The sequence below is a fragment of the Ceratotherium simum genome, chromosome 13, assembly GCF_057802395.1.
Source record: "Ceratotherium simum simum isolate JZ-2026a chromosome 13, ASM5780239v1, whole genome shotgun sequence".
In the NCBI taxonomy this organism is placed as follows: Eukaryota; Metazoa; Chordata; class Mammalia; order Perissodactyla; family Rhinocerotidae; genus Ceratotherium; species Ceratotherium simum.
In genome coordinates this window covers 42,063,042-42,081,668 of record NC_141912.1, presented here as the reverse complement: position 1 = coordinate 42,081,668, position 18,627 = coordinate 42,063,042, and the positions used below count along the sequence as shown (strand labels likewise).

General features: G+C 42.0%; 1 protein-coding gene across 1 annotated transcript in view; it reads right to left on the bottom strand.

Annotated features, from left to right (window-relative positions):
* Positions 1–3,719: 3,719 nt before the first annotated feature.
* Positions 3,720–18,627, bottom strand: part of LOC101403211 (adenylate cyclase type 10-like) — a 39,110-nt gene continuing 24,202 nt past the window's right edge. Inside the window, exons 19-31 of the mRNA XM_087438562.1 lie at positions 16,960–17,289; positions 14,707–14,785; positions 13,286–13,505; positions 12,790–12,915; positions 10,185–10,357; positions 9,161–9,317; positions 6,984–7,188; positions 6,798–6,894; positions 6,234–6,355; positions 5,854–5,971; positions 5,216–5,414; positions 4,487–4,700; positions 3,720–3,962 (exon numbers count right to left, since the gene is read on the bottom strand). Coding sequence (XP_087294688.1) covers positions 3,895–3,962; positions 4,487–4,700; positions 5,216–5,414; positions 5,854–5,971; positions 6,234–6,355; positions 6,798–6,894; positions 6,984–7,188; positions 9,161–9,317; positions 10,185–10,357; positions 12,790–12,915; positions 13,286–13,505; positions 14,707–14,785; positions 16,960–17,289 — 2,108 coding nt within the window. The 3' untranslated portion in view covers positions 3,720–3,894. The remainder of the gene's footprint in view (positions 3,963–4,486; positions 4,701–5,215; positions 5,415–5,853; positions 5,972–6,233; positions 6,356–6,797; positions 6,895–6,983; positions 7,189–9,160; positions 9,318–10,184; positions 10,358–12,789; positions 12,916–13,285; positions 13,506–14,706; positions 14,786–16,959; positions 17,290–18,627) is intronic.

Sequence of the window (18,627 nt, the reverse complement as noted above, 5' to 3'; positions counted from 1 at the left end):
TGAATGTAGAAGCAAAAATCCTCAACAAAATACTAGCAAATAGAACCCAGCAACAAATAGAAAGGATTATACATCATGACAAAGTGGGATTTATCCCAGGAATGCAAGGTTGGTTTCACATATGAAAATCAATATGATACACTATATTAATAGAAAAAAGGATCAAAACCACATGATCATTTTAATAGATGACAGGAAAAGCATTTGACAAAATCCAACATCCTATCATGATAAAAATACTCAGCAAACTAGGAATAGCAGGGAATTTCGTCAACTGATAAAGGGCATCTACAAAAAACTCACAGCTAACATCATACTTAAAGGTAAAAAACTGAAAGCTTTTCCCTAGGATTGAGAACAAGATAAGAATGTCCACTCTTGTCACTTACTTTTTTTTTTTTTTGAGGAAGATTAGCCCTGAGCTAATATCTGTTGCCAATCCTCCTCTTTTTTGCTGAGGAATATTGGCCCTGGGCCAATATCCGTGCCCATCTTCCTTTACTTTATATGGGACGCCGCCACAGCATGGCTTTGACAAGCGGTGTGTAGGTCTGCACCTGGGATCCGAACCTGTGAACCCTGGGCTGCTGAAGTAGAGCATGCAAACTTAACCACTGTGCCACTGGGCTTGCCCCCACTCTTGCCACTTTTATTCAACATTGTACTGGAGGTTCTAGCAGTGCAATTAGGCAAGAAAAATAAATAAAAGGCATCCAGATTAGAAAGGAAGAAGTAAAATTATCTCTATTTGCAGATAGCATGATCTTATATATAGAAAATCCTAAGGAATCCACAAAAAAAACTTAGAGCTAATAAATTAGTTCAGCAAAGTTTCAGGATACAAAATCAATATATAAAAATCAGTTTTATTTCTATACACGAGCAATGAACAATCCAAAAACGAAATTAAAAAAAAACAATTCTATTCACAATAGTACCAAAAATAATAAAATATTTAAGCATAAATTTAACAAAGGAAGTGCAAGACTTGTACATTGAAAACTATAAAACATCACTGAAAGAAACTAAAGAAGACCTAAATATATGGAAAAGATACACCACTTTCATGACCAGAAAACTTAATACTGTTAAGATAGCAGTTCTCCCCAAATTGATTTACAGATTCAATGCAATCCCTATCAAAATCAAAGCTGTCCTTTTCGTAGAAATTGACAAGCTGATCCTAAAATTCATATGGAAATGCAAGGGACACAGAACAGCAAAACAAATCTTGAAAAAGAATAATAAAGTTGGAGGACTCACACTTCCTGATTTTAATACCTCTTACAAAGCTACAATAATCAAGACTGTGTGTACTGGCATAAGGATAGACATATGGTCCAAAGGAATAGAATTGAGAGTTCAGAAATAAACCCATACATCTAGTAAAACCATACATCAACAAGAGTGTCAAGTCATTTAAATGGGAGAAAGAATAGTCTTTTTAACAAATGGTGCTGAGACAACTGGATATCCACATGCAAAAGAATGAATTTGGAAACCCACCTCACACTACATGCAAAAATTAACTCAAAATGAATCAAAGGCCTAGATGTAAGAGCCAAAATTATAAAACTTTTAGAAAAAAACAGAGGAGTAAATCTTTGTGATATCAGATTAGGTCAATCGTTTCTAATTTTGATTCCATTTATATGAAACATCCAGAATAGGCAAATCTATAGAGACAGAAATAGATTAGCAGTTACTAGGGGTTGGGAGAAGGGGAGTGGGGAGTGCCTGCTAATTGGTACAGAGCTCCTTTTGGGGTGATAAAAACACTCTTGAATTAGGGGTGATGGTTGCACAACTTGTTGGTATACTAAAAGCCACTGAATTGTACACCTTAAAAGGGTGAATTTTATCTCAATTAAAAAAATTGCCAAAAGAGAAATAATCACCAAAAAAAAAAAAAAAAAAGGAAGGAGCAACAAAGTATGTCTAGTTAGTACCATTCGTGGGAAAGAAGAGTGCAGTAAATATATACGATTGCTTGCATGTGCATGGAATACTGTAATGATACACAAGGAAGTGGTAACACAGATCAGCTCTGGGGAGGAGAACTTGTGGCTGGAGGACAGGAAGGGGAAAGACTTTCAATGTTATATACTTTTACTCCTTTTGAACTTTGTACCACATAAATGTATTATCTATTTTTTTGTGTGAGGAAGACTGGCCCTAAGCTAACATTTGTTGCCAATGTTCCTCTTTTTGCTTGAAGAAGATTGTCCCTGAGCTAACATCTGTGCCAATCTTCCTCTATTTTTTGTATATGGGATGCCACCACAGCATGGCTTGATGAGTGGTGTGTAGGTCTGCGCCTGGGATCTGAACCCACGGACCCTGGGCCACCAAAGCAGAGCATGTAAACTTAACCACTGCGCCACCGAGCTGGCCCCTGTATTACCTGTTTTTAAATATAAAAATTAAATTGATAATAATAGCTGACATTTACTGAGTGCTTACTGTGTACCAGGTACTGTTCTAAGTGCTTTATATTTATTTAATCTTTACGACGACGTTCTTTTGTTCTATTTATATCATTTACAGAAAAGGAAACTGAAGCATAAAGAAGATAAATTATTTGCCCAAAGGAACACAGTTCATAAGCAGCAGAGTTGGAAGTTTAGCCCAGGCTGTCCTGCTCCAGGGTCCCTGCTCTTGACCACTACTCTATATCTCAAGGAGGGGTGGAAGAAGAGGACAGGGGAAGTGGGCGAGAAGAAAGGAAGGAGTGGGTAGGAGACGGAGGAATGGAAGGGGTGAAGTGGGGAGTAGAGACAGAAGAGGAAGGGTGACAAAAATAGAGAGAAGAGGGGGAGGAGTGAGTGTACAGACTAGAGAGGATGATTCAAACGGCAAGTACAGTCCTCCCTTTCCCAAACATCTCTGTGCCTGTCCTTCAAGTATTGAAGTATCCTGGGTACAGGATAGCCTCCTATAGCCTGGGCCCTACAAAAGCCTGTACAACCCAGTGGTTAAGAGCATAAACTCCGGAATCAAATTTGACTTAGAATCTCAACTCCATCATTTTGTGGCTGTGTTTCTTGGGGTAAAATCTTTTTAAGCTTCAGTTTCTTCATCTATAATATGGGGATCATTAAAGTACTTGCTTCACAGAGTTAATATAAGGATTTAAAGACAATATTTCAAGCACTTAGTATAGTGCCTGGCACAGAAGAAGTGAACGCTAAATGGTGGCTATCATAACATTAGCTAACTGACTATAATTGCTAGATGACTGAGTTATAAAGTGTAAAATCAGTGGGAAGATCGTGCTCTGTGGAAGAAAGACCATCAAACAGATAAAGGCCAAAGATGGCAGCTCCAGAAAGGGAGAATGAAAAAGAAGAGAGCTGGAGTCATATACTCTCTGGCACTTACACAATTTAATGCAGGAATGCCCAAATCACACAATGCAAAGGAGAAACGATTCCCATAGCCCTATGTAGCTCGCAGAAGGCTCCTTGCCTTCTTTGGAGCCTGTTACCACACCTGTGCCCAAAGAGGGCCACACCAGGGCACTTGCACTGCCAGCCTTCCTTAAGTAGTGACAACCTCATCATTAGGGCTGCGTTTCCCCCCATCTGCTGATGGATTGCATCTTACATAAGATGGAATCCCTTCATCTCAAACCCTCCCAGGCCTCCAGTCTACCTCTGGTTCTAACTTCTCCAGTTAAGCTAGTGACTTCATAGTTAAGAAAGATGTAAATTTCATGCTTCAGAAACATAGGCTTTTATTTTGACAAAGATATAGATTGTGGTGACTGTAAAAGGCTAGTATATTTAATATGTACACTATACGGTATCTTAAAAAGGAGAACTTGGGGGATTTCTTTGTGTTGTATACAATAAGAGAATCATGGTCCCTGCAGATGATTTTTTTGCTGTTGTTTTAACATATACATTCTTGAATTTCTTCTTCATCCTTATTGTCCTTGACATCAGCCACTCTGTCAAATCCTGAAAGCAGGAACATAAAGAATATCACAAACACAAAGAATTACAAATTACAAATTTAACTCATGGCCCTGAAAAAGGAGGCGATTTGCTGGGCCCTGAGGCAAGGAACTATATTCTTTCCTTTCTTTTTCTTACCCACATCTTACCACTTACCTTCATAGACATTACATTGTGATTTCTAGAGCCTTCTTTCTCCCTTAGGGACCATCTAGCTACTCCAAAGGAACAATCTTGTTGTTTAAGCTGGGACCAAGGAGGAACTTTCTATGCCTAAGGATTATAGATGCTGAAACAAAGGGCTGGGAGAGGCTGTTATGTTGTTTAACAACATAAGGGATCCCTGTCTGTCTAGGCTGGGTCCAGCACTAGCGAGAAGTTGATAATTACCTCTGGAGCAAGGACTAACTCCTCATATCTGTGTGTCCCTTCTTACTTTGGAGGTGCAGCCTTTGACTGCTTGTGAGTAAGATTCTGAGACCATTCTTTACTTCTCTCAGACAAGGGTTCCAGGAAGATATGCTTACTCTGAATTCCTAAATTTCCTTCAAAGGAGTTGTTTTCCTCTGGGCAGTCTCCCTCCATCCAAATCCTGGTCAAGCAAGTGTCAAAAGGTCTGATGATGTTAGTCAAGGACATGGATTCTCTCTTTCCATATCTCATCACAGAGGCTTTAAGCTCAGAGACCCACTGGTGATAGACAGGGCAGGTCACACATCGAGTGAAGAACTCCTTAAAGTACTGCAAGGAAAGGAAGGTCCATTTTCTCAGGGATTAGTACTCTCTTCCTCTACTCTACTCCACCAGAACTGACAACAGTCCCTACTCAGCATACTCACTCAGGGCTGGGGGAACAGGGAAGAGTTACTGATGGCAAAGTAGGCCCAGAGAGTTGGTTTGAGATACAGAGGAACTGGAATGTCTTAGACTCAGAAAGCAGGGCTGTAGGGAGATGTGTCAAATTATAAACTGAGCCAGAGTGGGTCCACTGAGAAGGGCTAAATGTTAACATTTTAATGGTATTATGTAGTAGCTGTGCAAAGGTGGAAAGTTAAGGAATCTAGTCCTGACCTACATACAAGAATATCTGGAAGGGCAAAGGGGTAGGTGGAAAGACTTTCTAGGTGGAGAAAAAAGGGTTCAAGGAGTAAAAAGAGACAGAAGCAGACAGAAGAAGAGTAAGGGAGAGATGCAGGCAGCAGAAAGAGTATCACAGGGTCAAACTATAACTTAGGTGTTAGTTGAAGGACAGGTACCTTGAGGGTTTGGCTGTGAGCCTCTGGGGGAATATGCACGAAGACACCCTCTGGCATTTTCTGTAACATTAGCACATGACACTCTAGGAATCGAACAAAGCCGTGTGAACCAAATAGTGAGGCATTGGTTCTTTTCACCAACTGGCGAGCCTTGGAGAAGTGGTGCTCAAACAGGTTCCACTGTGAGTCCTGGGCAAACCTGGAGGGAAAGAATCACTCAGCTTTATCTCCTGCTTACCAACCATGGCTCTTTCATAGAACCATCTTTCTTTAAGGCTGTAAGACCTCCTGGACAATCAGAATTGTGATGCTGGAAAGTGGCCAAGGCTACTAACTCACATGCAAGTAGACTTAAAAGGAGACCAATGATATTCAGCCTTGCTGTGGGTCATCTAGAACTTCAATACAACCCTAAACCTAACCTTTAACGTTTAGGACCAAACCTGTTAACGAGACAAGAAGAACCCTTCTAATAAGATGGGGGGAATGGGAGGTGAATGGTCTTTAGAAGTGGGTTAGAGATGTGGAATAGTCCTGCCTGGAGGGGTAAAAGGCAACTGCTTAAATGACTTCACGGTGTCCTTACATTTCTACCCTTTCTTGTAGACCCTGAGTAAGACTCTGGTACCCCATATTACCACATGGCCAGAGAGGAGTGGATCCCCAGCATGACATTGCTCTGAGAGGTAAGAATGCAGCTGTCCTCATAGCGTTGAATGAAATGCAGACACTCCTCAAAGGGCCGACACAGCAATCCTGTGAACAAAGAAGGTAACCAGGCTAGCATAAGTTGTCCACATAGGAACTAGTATAGAAGGTGTGTGGTACAGGGGAGGAGACAACCCCTGAAAGGCAGACACCCCTGAATCACAACGTGGTTCCTAGACTTTAAGGCCGGGGGCTAGAAGCAGAGGCCTTGCCCGAGGGACAGTTTCATGACTGCCTGTGTTCCAAACCTGGGGCCCCACGTGAAGTCTGAATCTCTCAGGAGTACAGCAGAGCCCTGCACAAGATTTACCTCTTCCATAGAGCAGCAGATCTAAGCAAGCAGAGTAGAAGCAGGCCAGGCCAAGGACATCATGACCCTGGGAAATGAGCGCCCACTGACTCTCCAGCACATGGATACACAGATCAAATCTGCTGAGAGACAGAGCTACTGGGACCAGCGAGGGAGTAGGGAGGATGGTGCAGGAGAGGAGGGGATCTTACACCATACCATCAAAGCAGCCTGACATCCCCCAGATCTCCTCTCCGTACCTCTACAGAGAGCATCTGTGCCTGGGATCAGACCTGTCTCTTAGCAAACAAAGTGGGAAAATGCCTCCGAGACAGTTTCCAGGGTCTTGAGCTACTGCAATTCCCCACTTCCCAGGAGAAAAATGGAATATGTAGCAGCTCAGACTCTGCATTTCCACTCCTAACCCCCCACACTTAAGACAACGCTTCCTGGAGTGACTACAGAAGAGACAGCCTTGGCTATGCAAATGAAATAGCACCTCCCTCTCCGCTCCAAACTTCTCTGGGAGACCATACCCTCCCCTCTCAGGCAACAAATACAAATGAAAGAAAATGATCTTAATACTTCTTCTTTAGAAATGCAGATCTGAAGAGAACTGAGAGAACCAGATTCTGCAGAGCTGGTTTCTTGAGGTGTCTGCATATCTCATGAGCTTGAAAACCTAAGGAGGGTAAAGAGCATTGTGTGAGGTCTGGCTGTGAACCTGGCCTCTCTAAAAGCCATAGGCCCACCAGCCCCAAGCACCATTACCCAGCTTGATGGAGAAGTCAAGGTGGCCGAGGCAGAGCTTGGTGTAGGACAAGGCCTGCACGAGCTGGGCTGTGGCCAACAATCCCTCCCTGGAGAACCAACACAGGCTGCTTTTCCGAATGGCCATCTGCTCACAGTGCAGCCACTTCTCCCTGTCACCCACGTTCTGGGAGAATTGGGAGAGGGCCACGTAGGTAGAGACAACCTGTGGGGCAACAAACACGGGGCAATATATTCCGACTGTGCATTCATGCCACATTTCCATCGTGTCCCCTCCTGCACAAGTGCCCACTCTGGAGCCTTGCTGCTCAGTCAGTGAGGACTCCTGGTGTCCCTGCCCCTCACCTCCGCTCCAGCTATGAAGACACGCCCCTTCTCGCCCTACACTGCTAATTTGATCATTCTCACTGCCTGTTCTTTAAACAAACCACTTTCTGCACCTGCCTCTCTTCTTTTTCTCCAATCCAAGACTTTCCCCTTCAAAACACTGACCAAACCTCCCCTGTGTTTTCTCCAAGGTCTCTGATTCTCGCTCCTTTGAAAATTGCTGCCTAGATCTCTCTTATAACCATGCATATATTTGACATAGTTGATGACTCTCTTCTTGAAACACTGTCTTCACCAGGTGTCCAGGACACCATGCTCTCTTGGTTTTCCTCCTGTCTCTCTGGCAACTTCTCTGTTTCTTTTGTTGGTTTCTCCTATGACCCTGACCTCTTAACATTGGAGCTGTTAACTCAGTCCTTGGATCTTTTCTCATCCCCTTGGTGATCTCACCAGTTTCATGACTTTAAACGCTATTTATACACTGATGACTCCCATATTTCTATTTCCAGCCCCTACCTCTCCTGTGCACCCCACACTTGTATATTCAACTGCCTACTCACATCTCCATCTGGATGTCTAATAGGTATCTCAAATTAACATGTCCAAAACCTGGCTCCCAATCCTTCCCTAAATCTGTTCCTTCTGCAGACCTCCCCATCTCAATGAAGAGCATCTCTATCCCTCTAGAATTCCAGGTTGCAAATCTTGGGATTATCCTTGACTCTTCTCTTTCTCTCACATCCCAGAACTGATCCATGAGTGAATCCTATTGGCTCTCTCTTGACAGAAGACCACTGCTCCCCGCTTCCTCTGCCACCACAATCCAAGCCAACCATCTCTTGCCTGTATTACTGTGATAGCCTCCCTAACTGGTCTTCCTGCTTCCTCTCTTGCTCCTTTCAGTTTATTCTCAATACAGCAGGTAGAATGATCTTACTAAAATATAAATAGATCCACTTATTCCTCTTCTTAGAACCCACCAATGGCTTCCTATCTTTTTTAGAGTAAAAGCCAAAACCCCTAGAGCGGCCTATGAGGCCTGCACCATCTACCATCTACCCCTCCCCAGACTCTCTGACTCATCTCCCCTCTCCTCCGTCCCCTCCAGTCACACTGGCCTTCTCACTGTTCCTCAAATACAGAGGGCATGCCTACTGCATTCACTGTGCCCTCTGCCTGTACACGCTTCTCCCAGATAGCCATGAGGCTTACTTTCTCACCTCCTTCAGTTATTTGCCCCCCTGACCACCTTGTTTAAACCTGCACCTCCCAGCTCCCAGAACCCCATCCCCCTCATTAATCATCATCTAACATACTAGATAGTTCACTTATCTATTATCTGTTTCTCTGGAACCAAATCAGTGCCTGACACATAATAGGTGTTCATCAAGTATTTGTTGAACAAATGGATAAAAAAAAGAGAGACAGATGGACACTACAATTAGGAAGACACATTTCCCTTCCTTCTTTTTTCCTAAGTCAGCAATTCTAATCCTTTTTTAGATTGTGGACTTTGAGAATCTGATGAAAGCTATGACCCCTTCCCTACCTCCCACCAGCCCCCACATGCTCTTTTGAACATGCACACAAAATGCTACATTCAGTTCAGGGAGTGCACAGTTAGCCTCATACCTGGAAACTCATCTATAAGCTGCAAATTAAGAAACACTGCTCACACATGTGATCAGTGGTGTCCCTTAAATCTGGGTTATTGTGGAACCGTGCTAAAATCAGGGACTAGGCAGGGTCTCTCTCCCTGGCATTTGAGGTTTCTGAGTGAGGTCCAGAGGTAAAGCAAGGACTCCCTGGTTTCTGAGTGAGGTCCAGAGGTAAAGCAAGGACTTGCTTACCTGGGCTTCATTTGCAAACTCCTTAGCTGAATTCTTCTGCATAAGAGCAGCCAGGCAGGCAAACCTGCGGCTGCTGGCTGTGGCCTCCAGGTTATAGAGCTGCCAGAGCAGAGAGAGGCAGTGCACCCGCTGCTGCAGGACTGCCAACTTTTTCTTACTGTTTTGAAGCACAGGATGATTAGTATACCCTTACCCTTCACAGTACCCAACCACCCCTCCCCACAGGAAATCCAAGTCTACTCATCATGGGGCCATCTCCAGACCTGCAAACTCAGAAATGTTCCTGGGATCCCACTACTTCTAACTCCAGATGCCTTTTTAATTCATCCCTCTTGACCAGGAAATTTTCAAGAAGTTTTTAAAAAACATTCATTCTTTGAATTGCTATTTTGGTTGAATGAACTTTCTGTGAATTATTATAGCTCAAAAACTAGGTAGCGATTTAATATTATATATATACATATCTCAGAGAAATAATATTAAATTGCTACCTAGATATACATATACACATACATATATATATACACACGTATCTTTATTTGAAAGAGACAGGGTAACACCACACTCCCAAAAACAAAAGAAGTCCTCCGCTACATTCTGCTACATTTAACTGGCTGGGGAAGTAAGGTGGAAGAACTAGAACTGTCTGTTACATGCTTGAAAAGAGGAGTCTTAGGGGGACAGCCCTGTGGCGCAGGAGTTAAGTGCACGCGCTTTGCTTCGGAGGCCCAGGGTTCGCGGGTTTGGATCCCTGGTGCGCGCTGATGCACCACTTGTCAAGCCATGCTGTGGCAGCGTCCCATATAAAGTGGAGGAAGATGGGCATGGATGTTAGCCCAGGGCCAATCTTCCTCAGCAAAAAAAAGAGGAGGACTGGCATCAGATGTTAGCTCAGGGATGGTCTTCCTCACAAAAAAAATAAGAGAGGAGTCTTAGGTCAGTATAGTCAAAACTCCAGGGTGGGTCCTAGTTTAGTTCTCCATGGCCCTAAAGTGGAGCAGGGCAACTTAGCCAGGCTTCTCACTTCTCACTAGGGTTGTTTGGAGGTTGGCTTAGGGAACAGGAACGCCAATATTTTTCCAGGAATGTTTGGAAAAGGACACCAAACCAGGTCCAAGGGAAATTCCTTTTCAGCAGTCGAAGGGCTTGCCTAGCCAATTTTTCGGCCAAGGTGATCTGTCCCATGTTGAAACAGACCTGGAGATGGGAAAATGAGAAACAGTAATGTAAATATGGGAAGAGTACTATGGACAAGGTTCTAGATATAACACACTGGCTCTTTTATTTTGGGATGTGTACTTGGGGTCACTGAGGTGCTAGAGTGGGCCGAGTTGGAGCAGAGACTGGCCACACTAACAAGCATCAGTAGGGACATTAGCAAGTAAAGGAGTGAGAAAATAGGATTATAGAGAAAGTGCCCTCCTTTCCCATCTCCCACACATTTGTCAGTGAGCCGTAGAAGAAGGTTGTGATTTAGAAGTGATACTGCTAGACTGAGGTGGGATTGTCATTTGGGCAGAGACTCAGATGCTTCAGATGGTACAGAAAGCATCCGAAATATCACCAAATTCCATATCTCTCTTCCTAAATAGGCTGCACCACCACAGTGCATGTCGGGGTTGGAGCTGGGGAACTACCTTGAGGTTATCATACCTTTCCATGCTAAGGCTAAACCCTCCAAGAAAGTGATAAAGTCTATGGTGATCCCAAAACAATCTTGGGAAGACTGCACAATAACTTCTTCTTATAAAAGGAAAGAAATAATTATTTAAGTTTTCTCCAAAGACCTCTTGGTTCAAACACAAATAATGCAATACTGTGGACAACCCAAATATTCTCTTTGGCGTTCAAAAGCATTATATGCATTAGGTTTACTTTCCTAACCAGGTTTTTTTATTTTAAAGCTTTCTTCTCACAAAACATCCTCCATGGTTTTATGGAGTAATAATTTATAAATTGATAAATAATTACCCCAACACATTTTGTTCTGCTGGATTTACTAGTAATGAGGCTGGGAGAAGTTGCTGAGCTGTCCTGAGTTATTCATACACAATAAATAAGTTTACTCCTGTATGTCCTTTGAAAATGGAGTGTCATGGCATGCTTTCCCCAGAGTTTCTATTTATTATACAAATCTCATTCCCTGAGGAAATTTGTTATAAATGATATAGAATGATCTACAAGGAATATTATTTATTTTTTTAAAAAGCAAGATGTAGAATGGAGTATCGGGAGCTCCTATTCATATATAAAAAAGGAAGGGGGAGACTATATACATTTACATATGCTGAGCTCCTCTAGTAGAATATATAAAGATACATAACTGTGGGGAGAGGACACTGTGGCTGAGTGATGGGGTGGGGTGGGAGAGACTTTCAACTGTATGTTCTTTTTTACCCCCTAGCTTTATTGAGATATATTTGATACATAGCATTGTATAAGTTTAAGGTGTACAGCATTATTTTTTTAATTGAGATAGAATTGACATACAACTGTATTAGTTTTAGGCGTACAACATAATGATTCAATATGTGTGCATGTTGCAAAATGATCACAATAACTTTAGTTAACATCCGTCACCACACATAGTTACAATTTTTTTCTTTGAGACAAGAACTTTAAAGATCTACTCTCTTAGCAACTTTCAAATATACAATACTGTATTGTTAACTATAGTTACCATGCTGTACATTATATCCCTAGGACTTATTTATCTTATAACTGGAAGTTTGTACCTTTTGATGACCTTCACCCATTTTGCCCACTCCTCACTCTGCTGAAATTAGTTTAAATATGCTCCAATGAGCAAAGGACATGAATAGGCAATTTGCAGAAAAATAAATGACGAATAAACATACAAAAATAATGTACCTTATTAGTTAAGAAATACACATTAAAATACAACATAACTTTCATCTACAGATTAGCAAGTTTAAAAAAGACTGATAATGTCTGATGTTGGTAAGAATGTGAAGAAATGGAAAAAACTCAAATTGATAAAATATCTTTGGTGGACAATTTGGTGATATATTTATTAAGTATAAAATCATTCATATCTTCTGTCTTAGCATTTCCACCTCTGGAAATTTCTCTTACAGAAACACTCTGACAAGGAAAGAAAGAGATATTTACAAAATATTCACCGTAGCAATATTTATAATAACCAAAAATTAGAGACAACCTAAATGCACATGAAAAAGGGAATGATTAAGTGAACTTTGATATATGCATACAATGGAGTACTTGGCAGCTGTAACTGTGATTGGATGTACACCAATATGCATATACGTTCAATCTGTACTATTAAGAACAAAAGTCAGCTGCAAAAAAAGAGAAAGTAAAATATGATTCTATTTTAAGAATAATGGAAAACAATAATGATATGACTATGTGTGTATGGCTAGTGCAATTTGCACCAAATTATTAGCTATGTTGGGGTGGCATGGGATTAGTCGGTGCTCTTTCACTTTCTACATATTATACATTACTATGTTTTGAATTTGTATAACCTTTTATGACATTATCACATCTATAATCACATACAAAGAAACAAAGAGATTTTAAAAGAAATAATAGGGTAACCCTCAAAGAGAAATAACTCAAACTTCAAGGTTACCCCCTGCCCTCACCTCTGACCGAAGATGGCAGAAAGTGGCCTCCTCAAACTGACAGATCTTCACCTTGTGCTTTTTCCAAAACGAGAATGCTGAGCGTTGGCCCAGAAGACTGCTTGCCTTCCTCAGATAAAAGAAGGCCTCCAAACAAGACAAGGGGTGGAGAAACTGGATTAGGATTTGGGTGATGCTAGGGGTGCGATAAGGGCTAAGTCTGGAGTAAGGTTATGATGAGGGTCAAGATTGAATGTGAAGCAGGGTTGGATTTAGAGTTTGAAACAGCAGCTGGACTGCATGTGCAGGAGTCACAGGCAGGGCCGGCAGCGGCTGGTGCTATTGCACTACCGCATTCCCATTCCATGTTTTCTCCCACGTCCCTTTCAGCTCCTCTCTCTCTCCTACTTTCCTCCACTTTTCACTCAAGGTTACTTGATAGTAAGAAATCTCAAACAAATTCCCCAAAGAAAAGGGCTCAGGTTCAGCTCAGGGGCAGAGAGCAGAGCTTGCTCACCATGTAATTATCTGACAGGTCCAAGGCGGCAGCCGCAGCCTCCAGCAGGTAATAAAATGCACAAGTGGTTTCTCCGATGATCAGGCAGTGCTGGGTGAGGGGTGACAGCACCAACTTCAGGATTTCCTCACAGTGACAGGGCTTCGCGGTCAACATGTCTTTCTCAGGGCTGCTCTGAGCCAGCTTCCTGTTCACTTGATCCAGGAACTCTTCCTCAGTTCTTTGTGGAGAGAAGATGAAGAACTGAGAGTAGTCACAAAGTAGCCACTCTTGTCGGGGCATAACCAGTTCTCAAAGCCACTTTTTCTAGGAAGCTTTCCTTTATAATTCATTAACTGTATGTCGATCCTTTTCCTCCATCACTCCATAAATTTTTGAAAGTCAGGGACCTGATCTATAATGGCAAAGCCCTATTAGGTATCCAAGTACCTCACAAAATAGGGAAACAACCACACCGGAAGAGTAAACTAACAACATGTTAAATAAAAATGTAAAAATGATACAAAGCAATAACTAATAATACATTTATCTATTAGAATATTTGAACTTTGTCATAGCACATTTGAATATTACTTTACACAACACCACCATCTTATCCTACAACAATCCTGAGACTCAGGCAGGCAAAAATCACCTCCCTTTTACAGATGAGGAAACTGAGGCTCAGAGATGCTTAAGTGATTTATATATGACCTCACAGCTACTGAGTGGAACCAGAACTAGAGCTCACCTCTCTGACTACTAGTCCAGTGCACTTTCCACAGGCACCATGAGTTCAAAAGAGAGAAGATCTTCTGAGATAGAATGACCGAAAAAAGTGGAAACTGAGGAGGGCTATGAAGGATGGCAAACATTCTGATAAGTAGAAGGATGTGGAGGCCACTTAGTATTTTTAAGATGGAGAATTGTGTGAGCAAAGACACACAGGTGATTGGGGGGCTGATTCATGTCAAATATAGATTTTTGTTTGAAAACTGGAGGAAATCAGGTTGGATAAATGGGATAGGAAACTCTAGAGTGGTTGGTGAACTCAAGGTAGGACATTTAAAATTGATGGGATAGGCATTAGGAAACCAGAAGGTACATGGTTAGGAAAGGTAAATTCATTTTAATGTCACCTTGGGTCAAAAATAATTGAGAAGGCAAATTTATAGCTAAGAAAATCTGCTATGCATACAATGCATTTGAGAACTGCTAAATAAAGTTTTTCTTGACCGCTAAGAAATAATTTCCCTACAAAGAATAAAAATTCCCTTTCCAAATCTCTGTTAACTTGAATTTTAGGCTGAGTATAAGAGTCACTACTCCTGGGTGGTCAGATGCCTTCCCAGTCTGCAGGAGAGGTGAATGCCCCAGTTTAACGGTCATCTGTGTCTTACTTTCTGCCCCTCTCCATGCCCACTCTCAGCATCTCTGTCTACCTGCAGTGTTCACTTGCGAAGGCCTCCTGATTTCTGGATGGTTGACTTCTGGATGGTTTTGTCTGGAACTGAAAACTATCTGTAGGGAGAAAAATATGATTATCTTTAATTATCCATGTTTGTATTAACTGAGGACATTTTAAATTCCTGACTACCATTCTTCTGCAGCTTAGTTCATGACCTAATTGCCTCCCCCATTAAAAAATGGTAAGTTTAGGCTTAATATTAGCTTACACACAAAATTAGAATGGTAGATTGCAAATTCCTTAATAGCAACTATTTGTGATTCAAATAGTAACTCCTTGCATTCTCAAACCACCCAAACCAGTTCCTAATTCTGTTCGCTAAAGAAATGAATAAAGGAAGTGTTCATCTGGTTTGACGGCTACTTCTAATAGTAGAAATCCTTGACTATATCTGGATCAGGTTTATGACACATGAGAGTGAACCACAGAGCCTAAGACCTAGTGAAGCAAATCATGAGGGCACAAGATGCCACAGTCCACTAGAGTCACAGTGGCCAGCAGAGGTTTTCAGCTTTACCTAGTTGGCCTTAAATAGCCTTTCTCCTCCAGATAAGACTCTTCCTCTGCAGCTGCCTTCTCGCACATCAAAAGCAAAGACTGGGAATGACGTGTGGACAGTACCTATCAGGGCTCAGACGCTTGATGGTGGGACTGAAGAGGAGCCTAAGAGAACTGTTACAGGGAGGATTGTGTTAAGCAAAAGGACTAGCTCTCTGATTATTTAATGATCAAAAAAGGTAAGGTAAAGAAAGGTTAAGGTAATTAAGGAAAGTGGAGTTTGGCAGCACTACTGCAATGCACAATTCCCAGGGGCATCACATCACAGCCTGTGTGAATAGCAGCCTCTAGGTTTGTGCAGTTCTGCATGGCCATGAACCGAGGCCCTGGGTCTGGGAAGCCTCCTCAGGGTTCAGTTGTGCTAGGAAGGCCTTGAGCCTCTCTCACATATATTGACCAGACTGTCCAATCTAAAGCTGACATTGATCTCTCAAAGGCAAAAGGCCACAAAGGAAATGTGAATGATAGCGTAATTTCTTCACAATACCAGACCAGGACATTCACTGTTATTTTCCTCTTCACCTTTGGAAAGTACAAAAGTGCAAATGCCTACAGAGTTCATCAGCCAATGACCAATTTCTCCAAGTCACTGGTCCACCTTCATAGAGTTACCAGAATGTTATAGCTAGAGAAGGTATTAGGATCACAGATCAACTCCTTCACTTTAGTCCTTTACTACCAACAATTCCCCCTCTCTCCCATGTCCTTCTCCCCTACCAACACCAACTTCTCTTCTATCAAAGTAGAAATAGACAAGATTTGGTTGGGTCTTGACAGCTGTCTTCAAATATGGAAGAACACACAACGAAAAATGAGTGAAGTCACAAGAAAGTAGATTTCGTCTCGAGGAAAGAAGATTTCTAATAGCTCTTGACAATGAAATGGACTATCTTGTAAGATAAGCTAACTGAAGATGTTAAAACAAAGAGGGTAACTCTTATCTGGGACGCGGTAGTAGGGATACAGGCTTTGGGGAACATCTGTCCACTATTCCAAGCTTCTTCAAGTAGCTAACTCCTACTTATCCTTCAAGTCTCACTTCTGGCATTATCTCCTTCAAGGGAAAATCCTCTCCTACTCATGCCTCAGACTGGGCTAATGCCCCTTCTCTAGCTACGCCAACCCCTATGTATGCTATTTTCATCGCCTTTACCATACCATATCGGAATTCTCTATTATGTCTGCGTCACACAAAAAAACCTGATTATTTCAGGTACTAAGGCTTATTCATTTTGTATTCTTAACACCTAGTTGCAGCATCTGATACACAGAAGGGCTCCATATATATGTACTGAGCCGAATAATTGTAACAATAATAAAAACAATAACTAAAATGTATTGAGCACTAACCATGTACCTAGCACTATTCAAAGCACATTACATATTTTAACTCATTTAATCTTCACAACAACTCTATGAAGTTCGTGTTGTTATTCTCCTCAATTGAGGCTAAGTAACTTGCCCAAGATTGCCAACCAAAGCAAGTATGATCTCTAAAGTTCCTTTTAACTCTGAGATTACATTTTTCTTATTTCTAGTACTTCATGGATAAATGGCTTTCCACTTATTTTTCTCCCTTACTCTGATTTCACCTTTGGATGAAGAGCTCCAAGTACAAGAAGAAAGAGAGGTGTTGCCCACATGTCCTCCCTCTGCCCCCTGGATTTACCTTGGGGAGAAGGCAGCTGCAATTTGTCTGTGATCACTTGTGTTAGTACTGAGCCGGTATCTTTGTAACTACAGAACTGGGAGGTCCTGCTGGACGTCTTAGTAGGACAGATGGCGAAACGGTGGAAGGAGACAAAGTCCCCCCCACGACAGCTCCCGCAGCGGCAGGCCAAATCTTGGAGAAAGCAGGCACATTCAAGGTGCAGGGCTATCTGTTGTGCTTTGGGCCACAGTTCCCAAGCTGCTTCCCGTAATAGAGGCACTCCAAACTCTAGCAACTCAGTCTGAGGTAGGGAGAGTTCCTCTTGTAGCCTGAGAGGAAAGCCAGCATCTGAAATACAGGAAAATCTAAGTGAAAGTCTCCCTTAAAGTCCTTTTATGTTACCATGTAGCAAACTCCCAAGCACACGCTGCTAGTTTTTAAGAAAACTTTATACATTTACAATTCCTATTTGGTATCACTACCTCCTTTGTATAAAGAATTTTACACCAATATGAGTGATATTGACCATATCTAGCACAAAGTACAATAGGGAAGAAATGATCAGTGGTATAGAATTACACTGGAAAGATTTCTTGGTTGTTTCTCCTTAATTGAACTTTTTTTTTTTTTTTTTTTGAGGAAGGTCAGCCCTGAGCTAACATCCATGCCAATCCTCCTCTTTTTGCTGAGGCAGACCGGCCCTGAGTTAACATCTATTGCCAATCCTCCTCCTTTTTTTTCCCCTTTTTCTGCCCAAAGCCCCAGTAGGTAGTTGTATGTCATAGTTGCACATCCTTCTAGTTGCTGTATGTGGGACACGGCCTCAGCATGGCCGGAGAAGCGGTGCCTCGGTGCGCACCCGGTATCCGAACCCGGGCCGCCAGTAGCGGAGCGCGTGCACTTAACCGCTAAGCCATGGGGCCGGCCCTCAGTCCCTTTCTTAAATACTTTTATAACTTATATGGCCTTTCATAATCTAGCTTTGGCCTTTCATTTAGACCAAGGACTGCTGACTGAGCTATTCATTTTAGCTTATGAGTGAACATATCCTTTTTCCTTTCCTGTGGACAATGCTGAACTTGGGTTCACTTGCTAGCTGTTTCCCAGGATCCTGATAAAATCAGAATGTCAGCTGAATTACCAGGTAACACTGCTTATGCTAAGAATGATCCCTGATTGGAATTTGAATTTGGACTAGGAAAACTGAATGAACTATAAATACCCGATGGTAAGCCACAGCTTTGGGCTTCCTTGGGTGTTGTAATACTTGTAACAGGTTACGTCCCTTGTAGGGCCTGGAACCTATGTCTACAGGATTGTTACATGAGATACCAGTTCCTACTTGGGAGATGGGGCTTTTAAGTACCCATCCATCATGGTCTCATTCCACCACACCTAAGCTATTCCTTGAGGCTCTAGAGAATAGTAGTGAAAACTGCTGGTTACCTGCTGTTGCTCTGCTAGCATGCTGTGTTTCGTGACCCTTATGCTTCTAAGTCAGTAAAGCCAATAGCAAGTGTGGCCTATCGTGGATGCAGGAGTATGAACTCTCTAGATAAACCTAAAACCTCCACAGTGAATAGCTTATAATAGCCAACATTCATGAAATATTTATTATGTACCATGATTTATTTCATTTAATCCTCAACTAACTCCACAGAGGTAAGGGCTATCATTATCCTCATT